This window comes from Lycium barbarum, chromosome 8, assembly GCF_019175385.1.
Source record: "Lycium barbarum isolate Lr01 chromosome 8, ASM1917538v2, whole genome shotgun sequence".
In the NCBI taxonomy this organism is placed as follows: Eukaryota; Viridiplantae; Streptophyta; class Magnoliopsida; order Solanales; family Solanaceae; genus Lycium; species Lycium barbarum.
The window spans coordinates 99786244-99809748 of record NC_083344.1 but is presented as its reverse complement, the minus strand read 5'-3'; the positions used below and the strand labels follow the sequence as shown (position 1 = coordinate 99809748).

General features: G+C 35.8%; 2 protein-coding genes and 1 long non-coding RNA gene across 11 annotated transcripts; 2 read left to right on the top strand and 1 right to left on the bottom strand.

Annotated features, from left to right (window-relative positions):
- Positions 1 to 6501: 6501 nt before the first annotated feature.
- On the top strand, positions 6502 to 9307 carry LOC132606419 (uncharacterized). The gene is made up of 5 exons (XM_060319909.1): positions 6502 to 6843; positions 7625 to 7942; positions 8427 to 8519; positions 8633 to 8700; positions 8793 to 9307. Exons 1-5 carry the CDS (start codon positions 6538 to 6540, stop codon positions 8908 to 8910), a joined length of 903 nt encoding a protein of 300 aa, XP_060175892.1. The 5' UTR covers positions 6502 to 6537; the 3' UTR covers positions 8911 to 9307.
- A 147-nt stretch (positions 9308 to 9454) lies between these two features.
- On the bottom strand, positions 9455 to 12306 carry LOC132606418 (lysine-specific histone demethylase 1 homolog 1). Its single transcript, XM_060319908.1, has one exon. It carries the CDS (start codon positions 12107 to 12109, stop codon positions 9707 to 9709), a length of 2403 nt encoding a protein of 800 aa, XP_060175891.1. The 5' UTR covers positions 12110 to 12306; the 3' UTR covers positions 9455 to 9706.
- A 6196-nt stretch (positions 12307 to 18502) lies between these two features.
- Positions 18503 to 23505, top strand: LOC132605174 (uncharacterized). Of its 9 annotated transcripts, XR_009569080.1 has the most exons (9): positions 18503 to 18649; positions 19285 to 19707; positions 20909 to 20936; positions 21026 to 21199; positions 21319 to 21426; positions 21502 to 21773; positions 21866 to 21993; positions 22074 to 22883; positions 23434 to 23499. It is a non-coding gene; the product is annotated as an uncharacterized LOC132605174 (long non-coding RNA). The 9 variants fall into 9 exon arrangements; XR_009569082.1 differs by having other exon boundaries at positions 20909 to 21199; positions 22074 to 22482; positions 23434 to 23505; XR_009569079.1 differs by having other exon boundaries at positions 20909 to 21199; positions 21505 to 21773.

Genomic DNA, 23505 nt, shown 5'->3' with positions numbered 1-23505 from the left:
AAAATGAACCTGTTTTAGACCCTAGGATATTGAACTGTGGCCCACGAGACAAAATGGAGTCTATTAATGCTAAGAGTTTCTAAAATATGTTTCAACTTCTTACTTTTGTCACTTGATTTCAAGGCTGTAGGGGAAAGGCTTATCTTATTGACTAAAAATAGATTAATGAGTCTAGAAAAAGATGAGTTCTTGGTGATTTCATCCTGTTCTCCATCCATGTCCTGTTTGCAACTTGATTATAGTGTCCATATAAGTTGCTATCTGTGTCTTACACTGATATTGCTCATAGCCTATTCAGTTCCTTGCTTGGCATGACTACTTAGTAGATTAAAACAAATCTTAAAAGTGAAAACCATGCCTAGTTGACCCTGATTGTACTTGATTTACTTGTAATGATTGGTCACTCAGTCGTGTTTGTTGTTTGAGTCAAGTTTTGTCTAGTGAATCATCTCCTGCATGCAAGACAACACTATAGACCATTTTGTCTCAGTTTTTCCTTTTGGAGTTCTTGAAACCTATCGTTCTTCCTACTTGAATTTCCTTTGCACCTCTGATTACTTTGTGACCTATAGACCATCTGTCTTGTCTCATGTTGGTTATTTATTTGCAATATTCATGTTGTTTGGTCACTTGTGATCTGTATTTTTTTTTTTTTGCACTTGTATTTGTTTATGGACTACTTGGTTCCCTTACCTAATATTGATCACCTAATGAACTAAGTGTAGGGAATCTAAACTAAGAACTAAGGCTGCCCAAAAGGTTAGGAGTGATACTTGCTTTTGTGATGCACCCCTCTTCTTTGTCATTCACTTGTAAAATCTGAATTGTCTCACATGGAATTTTCGTCCTTATCAACCGTTAGATCATGTTACACTTGGCATTTCATTCCCAGCTTAGGATAGTATTCATGCACTCATTATGATTACCATAGGTTCCTACTTGTATATGTGGTTCTTTTGTACAAGTTCAAGAAATGGAACAAGCTTATGGTGTCCTAGAGACTCTACTGTTAATCTGTCAAGCTTGCTATATGCTGAGGTGATTTTGAAGAACTAAAAAGTGACTAAAGCTGATTACAACAAATCTTGTTTGAAATCTAGAATGTTTGTTAAACCTACTGACCTGTTTATGTAGTATTTGAAACTATCCAGAACTAGTTTGAAATGGCTTAAAAACTCTGTGGTTAAGTCTATCTTGATTATTCTATATATTTCCTTAGAACCGTGCTTGGTCCAACATCTGTGTTTGGACTAATTTGCTTAAATTCTAAGAGTGAAACTAAGCTAAAATTATCATTTTTACTATGCACTTAGACAAGAATCCTCTCATCATATTGACACTTAGTCTCAAGACTATTATGAGGACCAGAATTGGCACTTCACATAGTGATTTCTAAGAACCTTTTACATAAAGATAAATGCATTTCTGCTGTTTCAAAGGGTGCATTGCATTTTGGATTTTTGGGAAACTTCAAGTTGATTTGAGACCAAGTGATGACTTTGTGTGTACATGCCTCACCTAGGATATTTGTGAAAATGTTTCCTCTACTTCCCTTGGACTGTTTTGCCATATTTAAAACTGAAAACTTGTTTAAAAGGCTGAGAGATTGAAAATGGTAAGTGCGAAGACTAAAATTCTGTTACTTGTGCTTGAAAGAAACTTGAGAAGAGAGTAATAAGTTTTTTAAAATATGAAGATTTTCCCTTCTGTTTATTGATTAGCATGGCTGTTCTTTGAACTTACCTTGTATTGATTCTCAATGACACTGCATTTCCTAAGCCTTGTTTGGAATTGGTCTTTTTGCTTGATTAAGAAACTTTTGAGAATAGTGCAGTCCTATTCCTATTATCTGTTGTGCATCACTATCATTTCCTTTTCTTTAAAAACACAATTTCTATGTATGGTCTTTGCTTGTGAGTCTCCATACCTCCCTACTTGGAACTGCATAAGACCTGTAAAACTAATTCCCTTAGCCAACATGAGAAGACTATGTGCAACTGAACCTTGAAAACAATTTGAGAATTGCAGTCTTTTCTTTGAAGTCTCAAGAGACTGAATATTGTCCCTGAATGGTCCTGTTTAGCACTGATTTAGATTCTAACCTTAGGAATACCATCCTATATGTTATCACCACTGAATTCTGTCAAAAATGGGCATGGATTGACTGAAAATCTGTTTATGGCTGCATTTGTGGAAATTGTACACCTATCCTAATTTTGTTTTTTGAAAATTCTGAAAAGTTTTACTTGATTAAGTGTTGTCTTTGCTATTAGCCTAGGCTGATCATAAATTTTAAAGGACAGATTGACTTCAAAACTGTTTCCATGCATTAGGTGTTGAACATAGTGTCATGTGTATTTGTCTTGGCCTAAAAACTGTCTTGCTACACTTTTATCTTTAACTAAGTTGTTACTTGTTGTGCTTTATTTGAGTTTGCTAGCTTAGAATCCACAAATTTAAGTGCCCACATACTTGATTGCTTGACAAAAAGTTGAATGCTATGAGTCTGGAAAATCTGGGTTGGTTCTGGGAATTCTTCTTAAGTCTCTTTGAGTATTTAAAAGTGATATATGTGGAGTGAATATTAAAGGGTATATGGTGTAGGTTGGATGTATATGGAGGGTATGCCCTTTAAAGGAAAGTGGTATATGTGGAGTGAATATTACAGGGTATATGGTGTAGGTTGGATGTATATGGAGGGTATGCCCTTTAAAGGGTTTTGCTCTCCATAGGAGGGTATATTATCTACTATATCATGTTTTGACACTTAGAAAAATTTATGCCAATTCTAATAGTTAGGCCAGTTGGGCTTGTTTGGTGCTTCAGCCGATTTATTTTTGAAGAAATGTCCCTTTGCACAACTATCCATTTCCCCCATTAGTTCAATAATTATGGGCCTGGCCCGAAAAAGTTGTAACTCATTTTTGGCATTGTAATAATTATCATAGCCCTTTAATTTTTTACTTAGTCTATTTTATTATGAATATGTACTAATATCATGTATAACCCATTTGCATTCTTGTCCACCCAAACCCGTTGGTGGGCCTCAACGAGGCCCACTAACTTTCCAAGATCCAGTCGACTTCAACCATGGATAAGCCTAGCATTGGAGCAAAAAGTATTGGAGCGGAATGAGTCAATTGCATTATTTTATTTTTTCTGTTGGGCTTGGTAGTCCCAACTCCCTACTTTTACATTATTTATTTGTTATTATATGCTTATTGGAACCCTTTACTAATTGTTACAAATTTAGAGTTGCTAAAAATCATTTCCAAATAACACAAATGTTTTTTGATAATAATTGGTGGGTAAAAATTGATTTTTGAGACAGAAACGGACTTGTGGGCAAAAATGGACATTTTCTCAAACTAAAATATATATATATATATATATATATATATATATATATATATATATGTAATTTTGGACAAAAAGGACTTGGAAATTTATGGACATTGAGACAAATTGGGACCGTACCTATGGACAATTTGGACAAATGGACTCAAAATGACCTTGGACTGATATTGAACTAAAAGACTAAATAAAAATCTAAATAATATAAAATACGACTAATATACGGACTATAATAGCATGCCTAAAAATATTTTTCTAAAAAACTATTTTCTACACTTAAAAAAAAAAACTATTTTGGGTGGACTTATGTAGAGTCCTACTTAGGTTAAGAGCCTTCGGGTATTGGCCTAAGTGTTCTAGTTCGACACCCAAATGCCCAATTTTGGGCAAAACTTTACCACTTACGTTTCTTGAAATGTGACGTAGTTTGTATGAATGACTAAACTCTTTTGTTGCTGGAATATAAGCTAAAACAATTTTTTCACTATAAACAATTCATATTTACAAAGGCATACTATTAGAATCCATAGATCAACCGTATTTTATGGATCTTTAATGCTGGGGTGCCTAACACCTTCCCCGGGGGATCACCAGAATCCTTACCCATACTTTGGTTAGATTAGGTTTCTTTTAAAATTTAATCGTTTTAAATGAACCCTTTTCGAATTGATTTTTCCTAATTTCCTAAAAATTAGGTGACGACTCTAAAAAATAGAGTCATTTAGAGCACCATCACGTAGAGGTATATTTTTCCTTTTTCCTGGTACGATTGACAACCGTACTTCCCCGGGACACTTCCTTTTTAAATGAGGCCAGTGCAAATACAAATCGGAAAAAATATGACCCGCTACAGTCGTTTGGTACACGGACTAAATTATCCCGGGATTATAATTTCAGAATTAATTTATTCCATCTGGGAGATGGAATAAAATAATCCCAAGGTTAGTGGGATAAGGTGGGATATCCCATCCTTAAAGATTGTGCTTAATTTTATACTCTGTTTGGTAGAAGGTATAAATTTATCCCAGGATAAATTTATGCCTTCCACCAAACATGGTACAAAAAATTAGTGTTGGGATATCCAGCTTATACCATGTACCAAACGGCCCCTAAAGGTATTAAGTCATGCTAAAATAAGTACAGTTAATAAGTATTAATTACATGACTAAATATTAAAGAAAAACTAAATTAAATTATGTATTTTCATTGTCTAAACCAATGCAAAACTAAGAATAGATATTCAATATTATTGTTACGCCTAGTGTTAGAATTAGTACTGATTTGGCTTTATTTGAGTCACCAACATCTATGAGCTATAAAAATTATTGGACCATTCAAAATTCATTTTTTTTTGCACGTATTACCCTTCTTTTTGGGTGGTCTTTAATTTTTGCTCTTCGGTTAAAAGGGTGACCCAAAATACCCAGAGGTTCTGGGTTCGAACCACCGCTTAAAAGAAAAAAAAATTGCAAGGCAAGACTTTTGCAAAAAGTCTGCCTTGTACGGTAGACTTTAAGGCATAACTAAAAGTCTACCGCCGTTTCCGGCAGACTTTTAGTTAAGGCATAACTAAAAGTTTGCCTTACAAGGCAAAGTCTGCCGTCTTTGGTATAGGTTCTATGTAACTTCGCTTGAATAGACATCGGTTCATGGAAACCTATGCCTTGCAAAATTATTATTATTTTCGACTCTGCTGGATTTCGAACCCAGAAGCTCGGGGTATTTTCGGCCACCTTTTTAAGCGAAGGGAAAAAATTAAAGACCAGTGAGGGGAAAAAATTAATTATCAGTTCATATGAAGGGCAATCGTGCAAGTTGCCCTTCAAAATTCAAAGCATTTGTTTTTTGTACGGATTGCCCTTCAAAGGGGCTAGTCTTTAGTTTTTGCTCTTCACTTAAAAAAGTGGCCAAAAATACCCCGAGGTTTTTGGGTTCGAATTCCCCCTCAGTAAAAAAAAAAAAAAATCGCAAGGCAAGCTTCGCTAAAAGTCTTCCTCAAGGCAGAATTTAGTTATGCCTAATTCTGCCTTAAGGCAAAAGTTTACCTTGTGAAATTTTGTAAGGCATATTTCTTTTTTCACTCTGCTGGAATTCTACAAAAGTTAAGCCTAACTTTTGCCCAAATAGAAAACCCGTTTAAATGTAAAATACATTCTTTTGAAAAAAATTAGCAAATTCATTGTGTAAGAATTTCATTTTATTTTCTATTTTGCAGCTTTGCCCTACTACCTGCCCCGCCCTACTTCCAATTTTCTGAAAATGTGTTTTGACCCGCCCCGCCCCGCCCTGCCCTCCCCCGTTAGGAGGTTGCCCTGCCCCGCCTTGCCCTGCCCCAATTGCCATCCCTATAGGCATTATGTTAGATTCGATCAAATTGATTATACTGAGGGCCGTTTGGACATGATTACATGATTTTGAAATCACGGATTTGAAATTAGGTTGATTTGAAGTTGAAATTTTATTTGGACATGCAATTTAGAATTTCTTAAGTTAGAATTTTTTCTCATAAATATAAAAACTCAACAATGTGTGAAAACCAGAAAAAAAAAAATCTCAACTCTTATACAATCTTACCAAATTAGCAAACCATAATTTATAAATAAGATATCAAAATATCCTAAGGCGCCACATTAATAAATCGCATATCTTCATTTTCCTATTATAAATAAATGCTAGTGATTACATGCTACGACAAACTTTCCAATACTAATGATTTTACAAAGATCCATTGGTCTAATAAATCAGCATTAGCAGTAACTAGTCATTCTTTAATATAAACCTCCCACATGGTACGAACAGTACCTTAACCCTATCTTTGGCAGATATAGAGGCTGTTTCCGATAGACCCTCGGCTCAAGTATATTTCATAAACAAACATCGATTTCAAATCAATACTTCAACTTTGTGCCCCCAACTCTATGGCCAAACGCCTACTAAGCATGTAAAGGTAGTTAATATGTTGGATTCGGTTAAATCATACTGAGCGGGCAAAAAACCTTCGCAAGTCATGAAATATGTTCCAAAAGATAAAACCGAAATTCATGGTAGACCTCGAATTCTATCCATTTTGATAGACTCATAGTTACTATTAATAATAGTCATTAACATGAAGTACTTCAAGAAAAGAATTTCAAACTTTAAATAAATTCCTGTCATATATTCGTGCCATTGAATATATACACAATGGCCAAATGCCTTAGCTTCACAGCATCAAGAGATCGTTTCTACCGATACTTTTTCTCCTTTTCTGGGCTACGTTCTGTAACAACAGATCTTGAAGATGGAAGCACCATGCATTGTTGGATACCTAAAGTTCATGAACAAACAAAACCTAACCTCTTTCTTGTGCATGGATTTGGTGCCAATGCAATGTGGCAATATAGTGATCTCCTAAGACATTTTACTCCCCATTTTAATGTCTACCTTCCTGATCTCCTCTTCTTCGGTGAGTCCGCCACGACGCGCCCGGAGAGGACCGAGAGTTTTCAGGTAAAAACGATAAATGGACGAGTTTGGCTAACTTTTAATCGTATAAAAAAAGGTCAAATTACTCTGAGAGGTTGGGATGAATAAAAAAAGGGGTCGTAATTTAATCTGCCCAACATGATCTAACCTCGCCTGCTTTTTATTTTGTTGTTGAAAGAAAAAAATGAAAGTTAAATGATTTTTTCTTAGATTAGTACTTCCCCCATCCCAATTTAACGTATTTTTTTTTTTATCATATTGATATGAGAAAGAATTGCAACTTATATTACTTTCCATATAGTTTTTGAATAACTAGATTTTAATTTTAAAATATTGAGTTGATTTAATCTAACTTAGCTTTGAACATTAGTCAAAATTGACTCTCAATAAGCAAAAATTGTCACATGATTTGGAACGGAGGGAGTAGTTTAAATTCTTTCAAAGTTTACATAATTCCAAATCTCCAAATTTTGATTTTTTGTATTCTTAGACTTGGGTTACAGTTCGACCTGTCATGTTTCATCATTTTGACCTGTTTAGTCAAGTCAGCAGACGGGTCATGATCCAATGCTTTAAAATTAGACCTGTTGGTTAAGGGGCAGCACGGTGAACTAAGCATTTCGCGTTTACATAGGGTCCTGGAAAGGGCCGCAGCCTTAAGGGATGTAATGTAGGCAACCTATCCTAACCCAAGACCTATAGGTCACACGGAGGCAACTTTACCGTTGCTTCAAGGCTCCCCTTAAAATTATACATGTTAGGTTGATTACTAAAAATGGGTTGATTTTGCGGCCTCTATTTTCAGGCGAAATGTGTCAAGAAGTTGATGGAGGTGCACGGTGTGCTTAGGACGAGCCTTGTGGGGATTAGTTATGGAGGGTTTGTTGGTTATAGCCTTGCAGCTCAATATCCTGAGGCAGTGGAAAGGTTGGTGTTGTGTTGTGCAGGTGTTTGCTTAGAGGAGAAAGATATGAAAGATGGCTTGTTTCAGGTCTCTGATTTGGATGAAGCTGCTAGCATTTTATTGCCACAGACACCTGAAAAGCTAAGGGAATTGATGCGTTTCTCGTTTTTTAAGCCTGTCAAAGTGATGCCCTCCTACTTCCTTTCGGATTTTATTGACGTAAGTCTATCTCTATATCATGTTTCAGATTAACATTTATGCTATTGCAAAAGAGCTTTTGGTTGTATTATTACCTGTTGTTCCTTTGCTTCTGTTTTACTCTCCTATTATCTTATTCTTCGATTGTATTATTACATGTTCTTTTGCTTCGGCTACCGTATTTTTTGTTGTTGCTACTATTCTCTTCTCCTTTATTTTTAGCATGACTTCTTCATTGTTGTATTTCCCTCTCCATACTTGATTATGATATGCTTTACTTGAGCCGAAGGTCTATCGGAAACAACATCTCTACTTTCACAATGTAGGAGTAAGGTTGCATACACACCACCCTCCCCGATCCCACTTGCGGGACTACACTGGGTTGTTGTTGTGTTGCCAAAGAGTTTTTGGATTTTATATTAAATCATATCTAAGATTATTGGTGTTCTATATATTTATTTCATTGAATCTACATAGTGGCTGATAACGATTCTGCATTTTACAGGTGATGTGCACCGATTATGTGAACGAGAAAAGAGAACTCATCCAAAATTTACTCAAAGATAGACGACTTTCTAATCTTCCTAAGATTTCCCAGGTTTGCATTTTCCTAAGTTTTTGTCATAATTCTCGTAGTTTTTACTTGTTTAGTTTCATTTCGTTTCATCGCTTGTTCATTTGGTTTGTGTCTTTTCTTCTTATTCCCAACAGTCCACATTAATTATTTGGGGAGAACAAGACAGGATATTCCCATTAGAACTGGGGTATAGACTGCAGAGGTAACAAGAACTTTAAAACGTTCTAATTTTTTGTTTTCTTGAAATAGTAAACTTCATATCTCATGATAGAACTGTGAAATACTAAATGACAGGCATATTGAAGGGAATGCTCAGTTAGTAGTTATCAGAAATGCGGGACATGCAGTCAACTTGGAGAAACCAAAGGAGTTTGCTAAACAGTTGAAGGCATTTCTTGTTGATAATTGTTAAAACATCTCCATCTGATTAATTTGGACAACAATTCTGCAGCTAGCGGCGAACTCAGGATTCAGACACTGTGGGTTCTGAGTTGAGAGATTGAATTCTAAAATGTATAGTTAAGTTTATGTACGCTTTGTTTTTGCACATATATGTCTAATTCAACCCCCTAATACTAGGTTTTGCCTAACCAGAGAACCCATTGTTGAATCCGCCATTGTCTGCAACTGCCGGATAATCATCAGAAATTTTAAAGGAGAGATAGAAAAGAAAAAGGTCGATGTAAGAGAAAGTTGGGATTGATGTGCATTGTAGAATTTTCACTTAATTGAACTGTACATTTGTGCCATAAAATTCTTTGCTTTGTAATTTCACCTGGTGTCAGCAAGAAGTTCCAAATTGTTTTTATTTTTTATTTTTTTTCATTTTAAGTCGACTTTGATCACATTTTCTTTGATTGTCTTTCTCTAGATGCAGGCATGCAGCTTGCAAACACAGTAACCCTCCATTAAATGCTTCTAAACATAGACACCTACAAAAGAACGAGTCACCGAACAAATTAAACAGTGATATTACCTGATAACCTTATATTGAACCTCTAAAAATCCTGTAACTGCATTTTGCCAGATAATTACCAAGAGTTGATCAGTACAAGAAGCGACCATTAACATCGAGCAATTCAATTTGATAGGGATTTTGTCCCTGAATCTACAATAGTCATATTCGAACTAATTCAGTTTGAATTGAGGTCCTAAACTACTAATGTATCCCATCTTATCTGCATCTACCAGAAACAGTAGCTCGATATTCAAACTGATCTAGCTGATTCAATGGAGTTGATTAGCGATCCTGCAGCAGCGGATAAATTATTCCAACCAACCAATTTCACCCCAAAGTCACGTGTTAACATTTCTATCCTGCTCAGATCCCCTTCTAATTTGCTTAGCTCCAGTACTAGTCTTCGGGAGATCAAGCTGTATAAATGTAAAGATTTCCCCCCTTGCAATTCAACTCGTATTAAGCAATTAGACTCCAGGTCAGTTGACATAGGATAATACAACACAGAGAAATTTCCAAATTTAAGGTCTGGAGCCTCGAATAACTTATCAACAACACCAACGTTTTCTTGACCGGAAATATTTGATTTCTCAGCTGGAGATATCGATGATCTCCTATCAGCAACTCTCAGTATGTGAGCAGCCTCTCTCATCCCACTAAGAAAAGCCCCGTGCATAGTTGCAGGATACTGTTTATTAGTTGCTTCACCTGCAAAGAAAAGTCGGTCTCCAACACTCTCGGCAAGGATATCGTAGTCATCCCCTGAGGCTCCAATTGCAACATAAGAATAAGATCCGTAACTGAACTGATCCTGTCCCCAACGCGTACAAACTGCTTGAAGTGGATCTGGAACAGCAATTCCTTTCGGGCTGAATATGCCCTTGAGAATTTCAAGAACCCTCACAACAGATTCAAGAGGAGACATCTTTTCAAATTTTACTGCTGCTTCTCCTGCTACAAGTGCAATAAGAAGTGGTCCACCTGAAACCGAAGAATAACTATAGAACAGAAAAAACTCACCCCTCATATTCGGGTCCTCAGTCAAGTGCCCAAAAGTATCAATCTCCCCGCCCCAAAAGTCATATGGAAACAGAATTGCAACCTTGTTCAACAACCCAAATCCTAATCTCTCAATTGCGTCTTTCTTGCGTTGAGGAAGCTCTGGTACAAACTCAATGTTACCCTTCTTCAGTACTCCCAAGGGAACCGTGCAAAGAACCATATCCCCATGATATTCCTGCCCACCAGCAGCATACACTAAAACCCCGTCAGTACCATATCTTACACTTTCAACCGTCCTATCATAGAAAATAGGAATGTCCTCTGCTAAAGCCCGAATTAACCTCTCATTTCCTCCGGGAATAAAACAATGATCACCCCCCATTTCATAAGGATCATCCTGGTCCCAAAACGCCATAGACAAATTTGACATTAACGAAGCATTAGCATACTCCAAATTAGCCAAATGCCAATCAAGAAGCATTTGCTCTTGTGGATCCTCAGCCACTCTATACACATGCCTAAACGCCTCTAACGCGGTACCTAACGAAACATCAACACTCTTAACCTCAACCAACATCGCCTGTCTAAGTTTACACACCCTATCTAATAACTTATTAAACGAAGCTTCAACTTTCGAATCAATATCCGGATTCACAGTCCTCCCATTCGGCAAATACAACGGACATATATCCCTCACCTTATGAAGCGGGACCCCCAACTGCCTCGCTAGAACACCCAACGGATTCCCATTTATCCCCGTTAACACACTTCCACCTAAATCAGCTGCAGCAACAACGTTAACAACCCCGTTTTGTCCACCTGTCATTTTCTTCGATCTCACTCTCCCACCGGGCCTCCCCCTTCCTTCAAGAACGACAACCTTAATCCCCAACGATATCAACTGCCTCGCAGCAACTAAACCCGATAACCCCGCCCCAATTACAATCACATTCCCTTTCGAAACAACCCCATCAAATCCCTTAAATTTCACTTCTTTTATCCCTTTAGCAACCCCAAAATTAATATACCCATGTTGTAACAAAAACGCATAAGCTGAATTCACAAGATTCTTATGTTCAGCTCTAATAGACTCCAAAACATGATCTTTCGTCAACCAAACAGTAACATTAGACCTCCAACGCGCCAAAATATGGTTTCTTACAACGATATAATTCGACTGCTCAACACCGCCAATTTGTGAAACTACATTAGCTTCAATTTCTTCTTCAGTTAATGAATCAACAGGGAAGCCAACGGAGATTGCAATTAAGGCTTCAACGTCTACTTCTTTAGCTAGATCAGACATTCTTTTACGGCGATTGTAATTAGGGTTTAGGTCGTTTACATTGGCGGCGGCGGCGAGTTCTGTTTCGGAGTAGGAATACGCAGCGGCGGCGGTGGAGGGTTTAGGGTTAGGGCGGAGTACACGTAGGCCGGAAGCGGCGGCGGCGGAGACGGAGGTTGGGATTAGGTCTGTGAAGAAACGCTTTCTACGACGTCGTTTTTTTGGTTGGGGTGGTGGGGTGGTTTTAGGTTCCGGAAGTTGTGGAAGGATAGAGTCGGCAGGTTCGGATGTGGTTTGAGGAGGGGTAGGATTGTCATTGTGAACATTGTGGGATGTTTCCGGTGGATGTCCGGTGGATGTTTCCATTGATTGAGGAATAGAGGAGTTTGAGTATAGGATGTTAAAATTAGGGTGTTCTCAGATAAATGGAAAAACCCAATGAAACGAATAAAATTGAATCAAATACTTAAAAATCGATACATGATACAATTTGGTATCATGCTTATAAGAATTTAAATATTTGTTGTAAACATTTATTGGTGGATGTCCGCAAGGACTTGGCCAATAAAGAACTTGGAGACCAAGTAACGTGGCCACCTAGGGAACTTGGCCAGCAAGTTATTTCCCAATATACTTGACCACCAAGTATTTCAATCCTATAAATAGGAGGTTTGTTAATAGAATTGAAAAACAATAAAAATCTCTTTCTCTCTCAACTTCTTTGACTATATCTCTTGTGTCGTGTAGTTTTACTATTATTTTATAACACGTTATCAGCACGAGACTCTGCCATTTTGAGTTTAATTTTCCATCTAGCTCGTTATGCAATTAATTACATAAGTGAAAGATTATCAACAAGATGTTATGATATTAGCGAATAAGCTCTGGTCTTTGTTAACTATAAGGCTCAGAGGTAAAAGGTATGTGCATTTTTAAAGAAATCACTACCCATGTGAGGTATGGACACCTAGCACCCTCAAATATGTACTTGATAATATTGCCTTTGCTGTAAGTTCGTTGCTGCAGTTGCTAGTTTATTTTGCAAGCATGCATATTTTGGTCAAATATTTAACATATGGGTACACTCCATGTTCTTTATTTCTAAGAACTTGTGATCCTTCAAAAACGTACTTGCAATTAATTTAGATGAATATATCAAATCATATTTAACATTAGACATATGAGCTTTTGGTGCTAATTCATATTTCAAAGAAGTGTAGATCTGACAGTGCTTCATATTAGCAGCAATTGCTTCGAAAGCCAGGTGAGTAAATTATTACTCCACTTGTTTTTAATCTTGTTATACTAATGATATCACTTTGTTGGATTCATCGGATCTGAGAGAACGTAATTAGTTCTAGACTATTTATGCCTCAAAGTGTTCCTGAAGAACAATATTGTTACTAGGGATTATGGTGTTAATTTTATATCCCTTAAATGACTAAGAATGAGAGTTTACAAGACACTCGAAGTGATAATATTTATTAAATCTCGTTATGATTAAATTTATTTATGTCTATAACCACCAGAAGTGGGATTATTTTTACGGGCTTATTGTGTTTATGATTGAAGATGTGTTAGAGAAAAATTCTCCACATTATATGTATGCCTCGATATGCTTTTGAAGTAGCAATATCTTAAAGAGGTTCTAAGCTATCATGATTTGATATTTGATATGGTTAAGCCAAGTCCGGATGATTATATTTCATTCTTGAAGAATGAGAACTTTTTTTTTTTATATATATGTTAAAATACAGATCCATTCCCTGAAGTGAATGTGACAATGTGTGGTAAGCTTCTAAATGCGGACGTGTGTTTGGTTGTGTAGTTATCGCGACTCATCTCTAGAAGAGGTAGAATAATTGAAAAGAAATATTCTGAATATTCTATGCTTGATTCCCGAAGTAGTAAACTCAGAAACTCTACTCCTGAAGTAGTAGAACTTTGAACTCTACTCTCGAAGTAGTAAAACTCTAAATTTTCCTCCAGAAGTAGTAAGACTCTGAATTCTACTCCAGAAGTAGTAAGGCTTTGAATTCTACTCCCGAGGTAGTACAACTCTGAAATCTACTCCCGAAGTAGTACAATTATGAAATTTAATCACGAATTAATAAATATTCTGAAAATTTACTCCTGAAGTAGTAAAACTTCGAAATTTACTCCTGAAGTAGTACGACCTTAATTAGTCTCGAAGTAGTATACCTTTAAACTTTACTCCCGAAGTAGTAAACTTTAAACTTCACTCCTGAAGCAGAAAGAACTAGTAAAATATCTGAGAAATATTCTCAGCAATGTCTTCTTGTGCTTAAGCAAAATAACGAGTTATTGATGAACGTTGTATTGCAAGCACATTTGAATAATCAGGTTTCATTTCCCGAAGTAAATGAAGAAATACCACAACCTGTCTCCTGGAGAGATAAAATACAAGGAATATACATGTTATTTTTGTGCTATGAAATTAAGACATAGCAACGCGTACCTGTCGTACGCAGAAACATCTTAAATAATTTTTTCAAAGTATTTTTCTTAGGCAAAAGGGAGCAGAGTAGAATGGTTCTGCTATAACCACATTAATACATTATGGTTAATTGTTATTGATTTCCTCGAAGGAAATAACAATTAACGTATTTTCCCCTGAAGGAATTAATAACTATGTGGTTGCCTCTTTGATACAAAATGTTCAGATGTTAATGATGAATCCTGAAGGAGATGTTTAAAATACTGAAGTTTAGAGCTTAACGTTTACTTTTCGTAATTTATAGTTTGTCTTTAAATTTTCATTTTATTACAGTTTTCTTTCATGACACTAGTAGTGTCTAGCCAATTTTTCTTTTGTGATAACAGAAGTATCTAAAAAAAAAAAATTGGTAGTGAAAACTAATGATCAAGGGCTCCAAAAGAGCTAATTGTTTATCTATAAGTATCCTGACACCAGCAGTATCCAAATAGTATCTGATTATGATAAATAAATTCGAGAGAGGATATATATGATAACATCATTTGTCCTAGATCGTAATCGTTACGATTGGAACACAGATTATAGTAAACCTGAAGTTTACTAGCAATAAAATTGGTTATCATATTGGGACTACAAATTATTGTAATATTGAATATCTTTAAGTTATTACGGGTAAGAAATACGTATATGAAACGTTACCTGAGCATGATGGATCACATTTCACGATAAATTAGAAGTTTATGACATAAAATCTCATGCAATAGTAAATCAGAAGTTTACTAAAATAAATAGCACTCGTCATGGTAAACTTGAAGTTTACATGTACAGATAATTTTATCAGTTGACAAGACCATTTTTGGTCTTCCTGATTTAAATCTGATGTGCTAATTGAGTATTTAAAATATATTGAAGAACTAGAAGATTCTTCAAGAATTTGTTTCTGTTGCTTGTTCTCATGATAAGTTGATTATACTAGCTAATGTTGGGACTGAATCCCCTAAAATTCTGGAAAATATAAAAGGTGAATATGGGGCCCTTCACCTGCAATGTGATGTCTTAAATAGATGCATCTATGAGATGGTCACATGTATGTTTATTGTCAACTGACAGCTTGACATTTATGAAGTTGCTTGCTCAAAATGATTGGGTTGGAAGCACAATTTTCAGAATATGTAATCAAGACAATCATCTTGATAATGCTGGTTTATATCTAAGCTGGTTTGGCATTAGATGCCTCCATAATACAGCTAAACCATTGCTTATGAGAACAGAGTTTCAGATGTTGGTCTGAGATATGATATATTGCATACAACAACACTTGTATGCTTCAGATCAATAAATTTTGATAAATTCTCCCCTCATATTTGGTTCAGCGTCAGGAACTAGATATTTCCATCTTTTAGCATTTGATGTGCGGTACATGATTAATGGATATACCATGATGCACACAGATGGATTTTCCCAAAGAAAATGGGGACATATGTCACTAAAATAAGGGGGAGAGAATAAGAAGCTAAGAAATATGTTGTGAATTATCATCAGTATGATCCTCAGATAATTCAAGTCAAATGCTGGAAGCATTTGCTGACCCAACCATTTCATATTTCATCTGCAAAATGCTCTTGATGTCCCTGAAGGACAAAGTCTACAACGTGCATGGAGCATGGTAGACCAATCGGTTCCAAATATAATAATCCTTGAAAAAGGGAGGAGCAAATGATCATAATAAGGAGGCAATGTGCTCTTGAAGAGCTACGACATAACACTTCATAAACCGTATGAGAGGTTCAGGTACCTGAAAATAATGAAGTGATGAGATCTCAGTAAGTTATGTCAAATTGCGAACCGATACGAGATGATATCTCATTGACGATATCTTTGATATGGTATGGCGCACAATATTGTATAAGATTGTGAGGATATGAGTTCTACGTCTCTTAAAGCATGCTGACGTAGAAATAATTACCAAGTGATATGATGCATCTTGGTAAGTGATTGGACCTGTAGTCCAGACATTAGAAGATGTCACAATTTATAATGATGGAAGTTGGCACAGCCTATATGGCTTACTTGACAAAATATATATGAAAATTTCTGAAGGATTCAATATGCCTAAAGCATATACAAATTCTTGGGAAACTTGTTTATAATCCTTAAGTGGATTAAATGAATCAAGGCTGATGTACTGAAATCGCCTTAATGAATATTTATTGACGAAGGGTACAAATAAGATCATGTTTACCCTTGTATCTATATGATAATCAGAACCTTTCATATTATTATGCAAGTTGATGACTTGAATATTATTGGAGCTCTTGAAGAGTTTCCAAAAGCATTTGATTATATCTGCTGAAAGAGGTTGAAATGAGAAAATTGAAATGGTCCTGAAGTACCATATATTTGTGCAGTTGATGCGTTTATATATCTTGCTATAACTGCGGGCATGATATAATTTACTCTAACATGGAGTTATTGAAATAGATCAACTGCATATTGCAAATGAAAGCCCTGACATGAACGTATTTGTCCTAACCAATATTGTCAAGTGTTTTGGATATACAGGGCATTCATCTGATCGACATAAGAGTTCAATCCAGATGTGTTATCTATTTCCATGAAGGATTATTGTCATGACAGTCAAATCATAGAAAGACAACAACAAATTATGAAGCAAGTCATGATGTACTTGTCCTGATTGCAACAATATTATACGGCGATGATGCAACTCTATCTGAGAAAGGAAGATGCAGATCATCAACCATTTCGTCAAATGATCATTTGACAGATCTGATCAAAGCTCTGCCAATCTCAAGATATGATAAGTTGGTATACAAGATTTGTTACGTCATCGTCAAGAATTATGTGATGCTTTAATCAGGGGAAGCAAATACGCGCTGTACTCTTTTTCCCTTGACCAAGGTTTTGTCCCATTTGGGTTTTCCTGGCAAGGTTTTTAATGAGGCAGCTCTCAAAGCGTATTACTAGATATGTGTATTCTTTTTTCTTCATTAGGACTTTTTCCCCACGGGGTTTTTCCTAATAAGGTATTAACGAGACACATCATCTATTAAATGGACATCCAAGGGGGAGTGTTGTAAACATTTATTGGTGGATGTCCACAAGGACTTGGCCAACAAGGAACTTGGAGACCAAGTAACGTGGCCACCTAGGGAACTTGGCCAGCAAGTTATTTCCCTATATACTTGGCCACCAAGTATTTCATCCTATAAATAGGAGGTTTGTTAGTAGAATTGAAAGACAATAAAAATCTTTTTCTCTCCCAACTTCTTTGACTATATCTCTTGTGTCGTGTAGTTTTACTATTATTTTATAACAATATTATTAAAAACAAAAGAAGAGAGAATTCAATGTCTTAATTTGGAAAAATTACGCTTTATGTCTACTGAGAAAGAATATTTACCTGGTTTAGCCTAGCTTTTCCTTAACTATCCGATTTAGTCCAGTTTTTCGTTAAATACATTGTTTATCATAAGTGTACAATGTCGTATAATGTTTGTATAATTTTGTATACCGTGTCTATAAGCATTGTTGCGGAAAAAAAAATGGTTATGTGAATGTAAACTAAAAATATAGCTGTGTAGGTGTAATATATTATCTTGGGTTGTATATTTTTGTAAAAATCCTTTTTAATTTTGTCCATTATTCAATTTCAACTTGAAATAGGTAGAAGATTTGAAGTGAAAAAATTAGGTTAAAATATAATTTTGTTGAAATATTATTAAATGTCGACCTAAGAGATAATAGGAAGAGATGTTTTTAGGAATAATTACACCATTTTTTTGCGCGGATTGCCGTTCAAAGGCACTGGTCTTTAATCTTTTCCTCTCAAATTTTTGCCCTTCGCCTAAAAATTCATGGGTTCTGAGTTCGAACCCACGCTCAGTCAAAAATTAAGAAAAATTCGCAAGACAGAGTTTTGGGTTCGCAAGGCATAGTTTTAGATTTAAACTCTACGTAAGTCTTAAGGCAGAGTTTGCTACCTTAAGGCAAACTCTGCATTATAAGGTAGCAAACTCTGCCTTAAGAGTTAGGTAGAGTTTGAATCTAAAACTTGGCCTTGCGAATCCAAACTCTGTCTTACCTATTGTTTTAAATTTTTGACTGAGCTGAATTCGAACCCGGAACCCATGGGTTTTTAGGTGAAGGGCAAAATTAAAGACCAGCAATTTGAGGGGCAAAAATTAAAGACCACCCTCAAATAAGGGCAATCGTGCAAATTGCCCTAATTGCATTGTATGTTAATTGGGGCCCAATTATAACCAAATTGGGGTCATATTTCAGTTTCTTACCCGCAAGGGTCCACCTTCAGTGTAAAGTTAAATTTAGTTTTCAATCTGTTAGCCCATTAAAACGTGGAAGATATTTTCAAGCTCTAGTTCGTTACTTTCTTTCTTCTTTTCTTTCTTCGCTAATTTCAACTTCAACAGGTAAATCTCCATTGTCCATTACTTCCCCATTTTTCTTCTTTGTTGATCTATGTTTTTCTTTTTCGTCCATGTAGATCAACTATCATATTCTCCCTCATTTTTTCGCAGTGATTATAGTATTATTTTTGTTTACTTTTTCTGTTTTAGCTTTTTGAGTTTTTTTGTTTCGATTTTAGTATGCATGTTCGTTTTTATCTTGTTTTTTATGGTATAATAGTGAATGTGGGTTGATTTTTGTGTTTTATGGTTTGTTTCTGAATTTTGGTAGAATGTGGGTTGATTTTGGTTGTTTTTTATGGTTTGTTTATGAATTTTGATAGAATGTTGGTGATTTTGATTGTTTTTTTTTATTGTTTGTATTCATGATTTTGGTTGTTTTTTATGATTGTTTTTTATCGTTTGTTTCTAAATTTTGGTAGAATGTGGATTGATTTTCGTTATTTTTTAGGGTTTGTTTCTGAATTTTGGTTGAATATGGGTTGATTTTGAGCAAGTGTTACCAGATTTATTTCTCAATATGGTTTTTGCAGTGGGTATATGTTGTGGTGTTGATAACAATTTGGGGTATTAGCAGGGGCCAAAGCAATGTTTCATACTTTGTTTTTTTTCTAACTATAATGTTTGCTTTTTCTCAGAGTATGAAGGTGAAAATGTCTTCATCTAGAACTCGTGAGAAGACTATCAATAGAGGGATTAAATACTATGTTGGCAGCAACTTGCCTTTGACCCTTGATGCTACAAATGATGATGATTTCGTGTCCCTTGTTGCTCCCACAAATAGTTGTCAACAAGAAAGCACTCGAATCACCCTCTCGCAGACGAAGAAGGTTGATAACCTTGTTAAGAATATCAAGCCGAGGACTAAGAAATGTGGTTGACCTGAGAGAGATAAAGTGAGGTTGAAACTTGTTGATGAATATGATGATGATGATGCTGCCAAAAAGAAAAAGAAAAAGAGAAAGGTCGTCAATGTAGCTGAAGGTAGTTCTTATGCAGTATTGAAAGAACAAAGGATATCTACTCGATGTAAATTTAAGGAAAGAAAATTTCAGTTGAAGGTATCCCTTCTAACACTTATCTGTCTAAGATCCTATTTCATTTGATGTAACATAGTTTAACTGGGAATGAGTAGCAAGTAGACAATTTGGTTTTAGTAATAACAAAAAGGTTTTAGTAGTTAAAATTAGATGCGACTTAGATAAAATGTGTTTTTGTATAGGATTGTATAGTGTTTGTATAGGCTTGTATAATTATATATACGTATATCCTTTTTTGATATTTTCCTCAACTGTGTTTGCATCTCTTTTTGTTCACTTTATTCTCTTTTCTCATATGGAGGTTGGTGACTTCTATATACAACCGAAATGAACATTTTCGGACTGGGATTAGTTGTCGTACCAAGATTGATATTGTCGGCTTTTTGAGGGAATACTTGTCTGATACGTAACTTCAAATGTTCCGTGAAAGTTGTTTTGAATATTTCTTGGACCTCCATCCTTTTACGCAGAACCAACTTATACATTGCATGTTATTGAGGGAAGTTGTCCCCGGTGTGTTATGAGAGTTGTGGATTAAACTCAATGGCTATTTATTGAGTTTTGGTATTGGAGAGTTCGCTGTTGTTACCAATTTGAAGTGTGTTGAAGATGATATAACTGTGTATGACAAACCAAGTGTCAATAGGTTGATGGAAGCGTATTTTCCAGAAAACACATCAATAATGAGGGAGCAGTTTCTTAATCCCTTTAAGGAAGTCGGATCATGATGCATTCAAGATGGCTCTGATGGTATTCATCCACCATTTCTTATTCTCGGATACCAATGATCATTGTATCACCAAAGCATATTTTGATATTATCGAAAGTGGTGAATATCAAAGTTATGCTTGGGGAAAAATGATTTGAAGAGATTTCAAAACAACGAGGGATAAACAGTTTGAGTATTTGACAATGTACAGGCTTGGGGGGTTGCTGCTTGCACTATAGACATGATTTTTTAAATGCTGCTTTACAGTCGATGAAAAACTCAATTTTTGTATTGGCAATAATGTGCCACATATTCTTAACTGAAAAGTGACTGATTCTCCGATGTATACGGGCTTGGTTGACGATGTGATCATGCCTAGTATCGACAACGTAAAATTTTGGACCGTTTTTTAGACTTCATGTATCCTTTTTCTTCAAACTCTCTCATCTTTTCCATTTTTGTATAAATTTGTATATGATATACTAATTTAACCTATTTTTTTTATTTTCGCAGATGAAGTACTGCAACATTTCTCCTACCAGTAAGGAAAAATCAAACTTAAACATTGCTCCATTTTTTGAACATATCAATGCCGACTATGTTTCTTCACGGGGTTTGCCTGCTTTTCAGAATAATGATTCTAACATTCCATCCCCACCTCATCCTCGAAATATGGAGCAGCAGCCTAAACAACCTCATCCTCAGAATATGCAGCAGCAATACATATTGAGACGCGATCCTCCGCGAGGGAGAGCAGTGATGATTTGAAGGCTGAAGTTATAGTTGAGGGGTGACATTTCAAAGGTACTGCATCTTGATCTTTTTGTAGGTTGTCAGTTGCTTTTGTATAATTTGTAGGTTGTCGGTTGTTTTTGTATACACATGGTTGCTAGTTTCATTTATCTCATTTTTTCTTTTTCTAGCTTACTTATGCAATTGCGACACTCAACATTTACATCATATCTTCCTTTGGAAAAATATTCGAGCATTTGAAAATTAAGCAAACTAGGGATGAGGTTCTTGGTTCCGAGGTACGATTTTTGTAGATTTGTATTCCTCTTTTCCATGTAAAAATGACATGTGATGTTCTTTTTTGTTGTTTTTAGTAGAATCATCAAGGAAATGCTGATGATGACGGTACATCTGGGCTAGGCAATGATGTTTCCATAATTATGATTATGTTCCCTCCACTCCGAGCAAGTGTTTGAACTAAACACATTGCCTGACCAAACAACGGCAACAACGGCAAGTGTTAAGGGAAATGAGCAAGTTACTGATCTTCCCCCCCACCATCCCTACCCCAAGCAAGTGCATGAACTAAACACACGAGCTGACCAACCCGCGTCATGCGTCAAGGGAAATGAGCACGTTATTGATGGTACTCTTCCTGATATTTTTTCCTGTACTTGTTCTTCTTCTTTTTTCTACCTTCAAATTGAAACTTTTGATTAATCATTTTCTGTGTCTAAGTGGTAGCAGGTGATGGTGTTGCCCCCCCCCCCCCCCCCTTCCCGAGCAAGTGCATGAACTGAACACGCGAGCTGACCAAACTGCGTCATGTGTCAAGAGAAATGAGCACGTTAGTGATGGTCTTCATGGTATTTTTTTCTATACTTGTTCTTTTTTTTTTCTCTACCTTCAGATTGAAAATTTTGATTAATTCTTTTATGTGTCTAAGTGGTAGCAGGTGATGGTGTTTTCCCCCCAAGCAAGTGCATTAAGTAAACATGCGAGCTGACCAACCAGAATCAGGTGTCAAGGAAAATGAGGAAGTTACTGATGGTCATCTTGGTATTTTGTGATGTACGTTGTTTTCTTTCTTTCGCTAACTTCATACTTGTTTGTCATCTTGTATTACTCTCTTTTCGCTATCTAAGTGGCAGCAGGTGATGGTGTCAAGGGACGATCTCTGGAATGCTATTTGTGATGAAGAGTTTGCCAAGATAAAGATGTCTCAGATTGCACTTCCTAGACCTTCGAATTGTATTAGTGATGAAGAGTTATCCAAGATAAAGTTGTTTCAGATTGGGCTTCCTAGACCACTCATCATGGAAGTAGAAGAAAAAGACGTCACTTTAAAAAAATTGGTACGATAGAAATTTTTAGGGAAATTAGCCTAATATCCATATGTAACAACTTTTGATTCGGAGACATCCAAGTGTATTTTTTTTTATGTCAAGCATCCTTTCATGAGCAATATTGATGCATTTAATCTCTTGTCACTTTTGGCCTAAGAGTTCTGCAAATTCGTCGAGGATGGGATGCATATGTCATGACGGTAGCTTTACTTGCTTTAAGCTTTTCATGTTCTAGTTTTTAAACTTATGTGAGTGTCTTGATTTTTGTTTTTTTGATGTTTTTAAGTGCCAAAACCTATATCGCGATGGAAAAAATGATCTCCCTAAGATTTTATTTTTGGCTCGTGACATATAGATAAAAAGATTGGTTCGAGGTGCTTGCACATAGTGGTTGACCTTTGAAAGACACGGTATTGCCATTTTTCTATCCAAAATGCATATTTCTGGTTGTATATGATTGTATATGTTTGTATAATTCTCAACATATATTGCCTTCTGCTTTGTATATGTTTGTATTTTTTGGTATAAGTGTTGTATATTCTTGGTATATGTGTTGTATAATTTTGTATAGTGGGAATTGGGAAAATTTTTGCGGTGCATATGATTGTATATTTTTGTACAGTGTAGGATAATTTAAGAGTTGCCAATATAAAATGTAGTTTATATGTGTTGCATATGTTTGAATATTTTATGCAGTTTATTACCTCCATATGTTTGTATAATTCTCATCATATTGCCTTCTGCTTTGTATATGTTTCTAGCCTCTAACTCAATGGATTCATGCTTCAGGCTCTTGTAGGCATTTAGTAGCTGAACCTTTTTTGTGCTTGATACGCTATGCTATCTTATGTTTTGATGATTTGACAAATCCTAAGGAACCAGATCTGATAAGGTTCACTTGTTGAATTTGGTCAACCTCTTGATATCTCATGTACTGATATGTTAACATGCTTTTTGAAGAATCAGACACTATCAGTCACTCTACACAAGCTGTAGGATATGAAGGACCACATATGTTTTCAGAAGGACCAG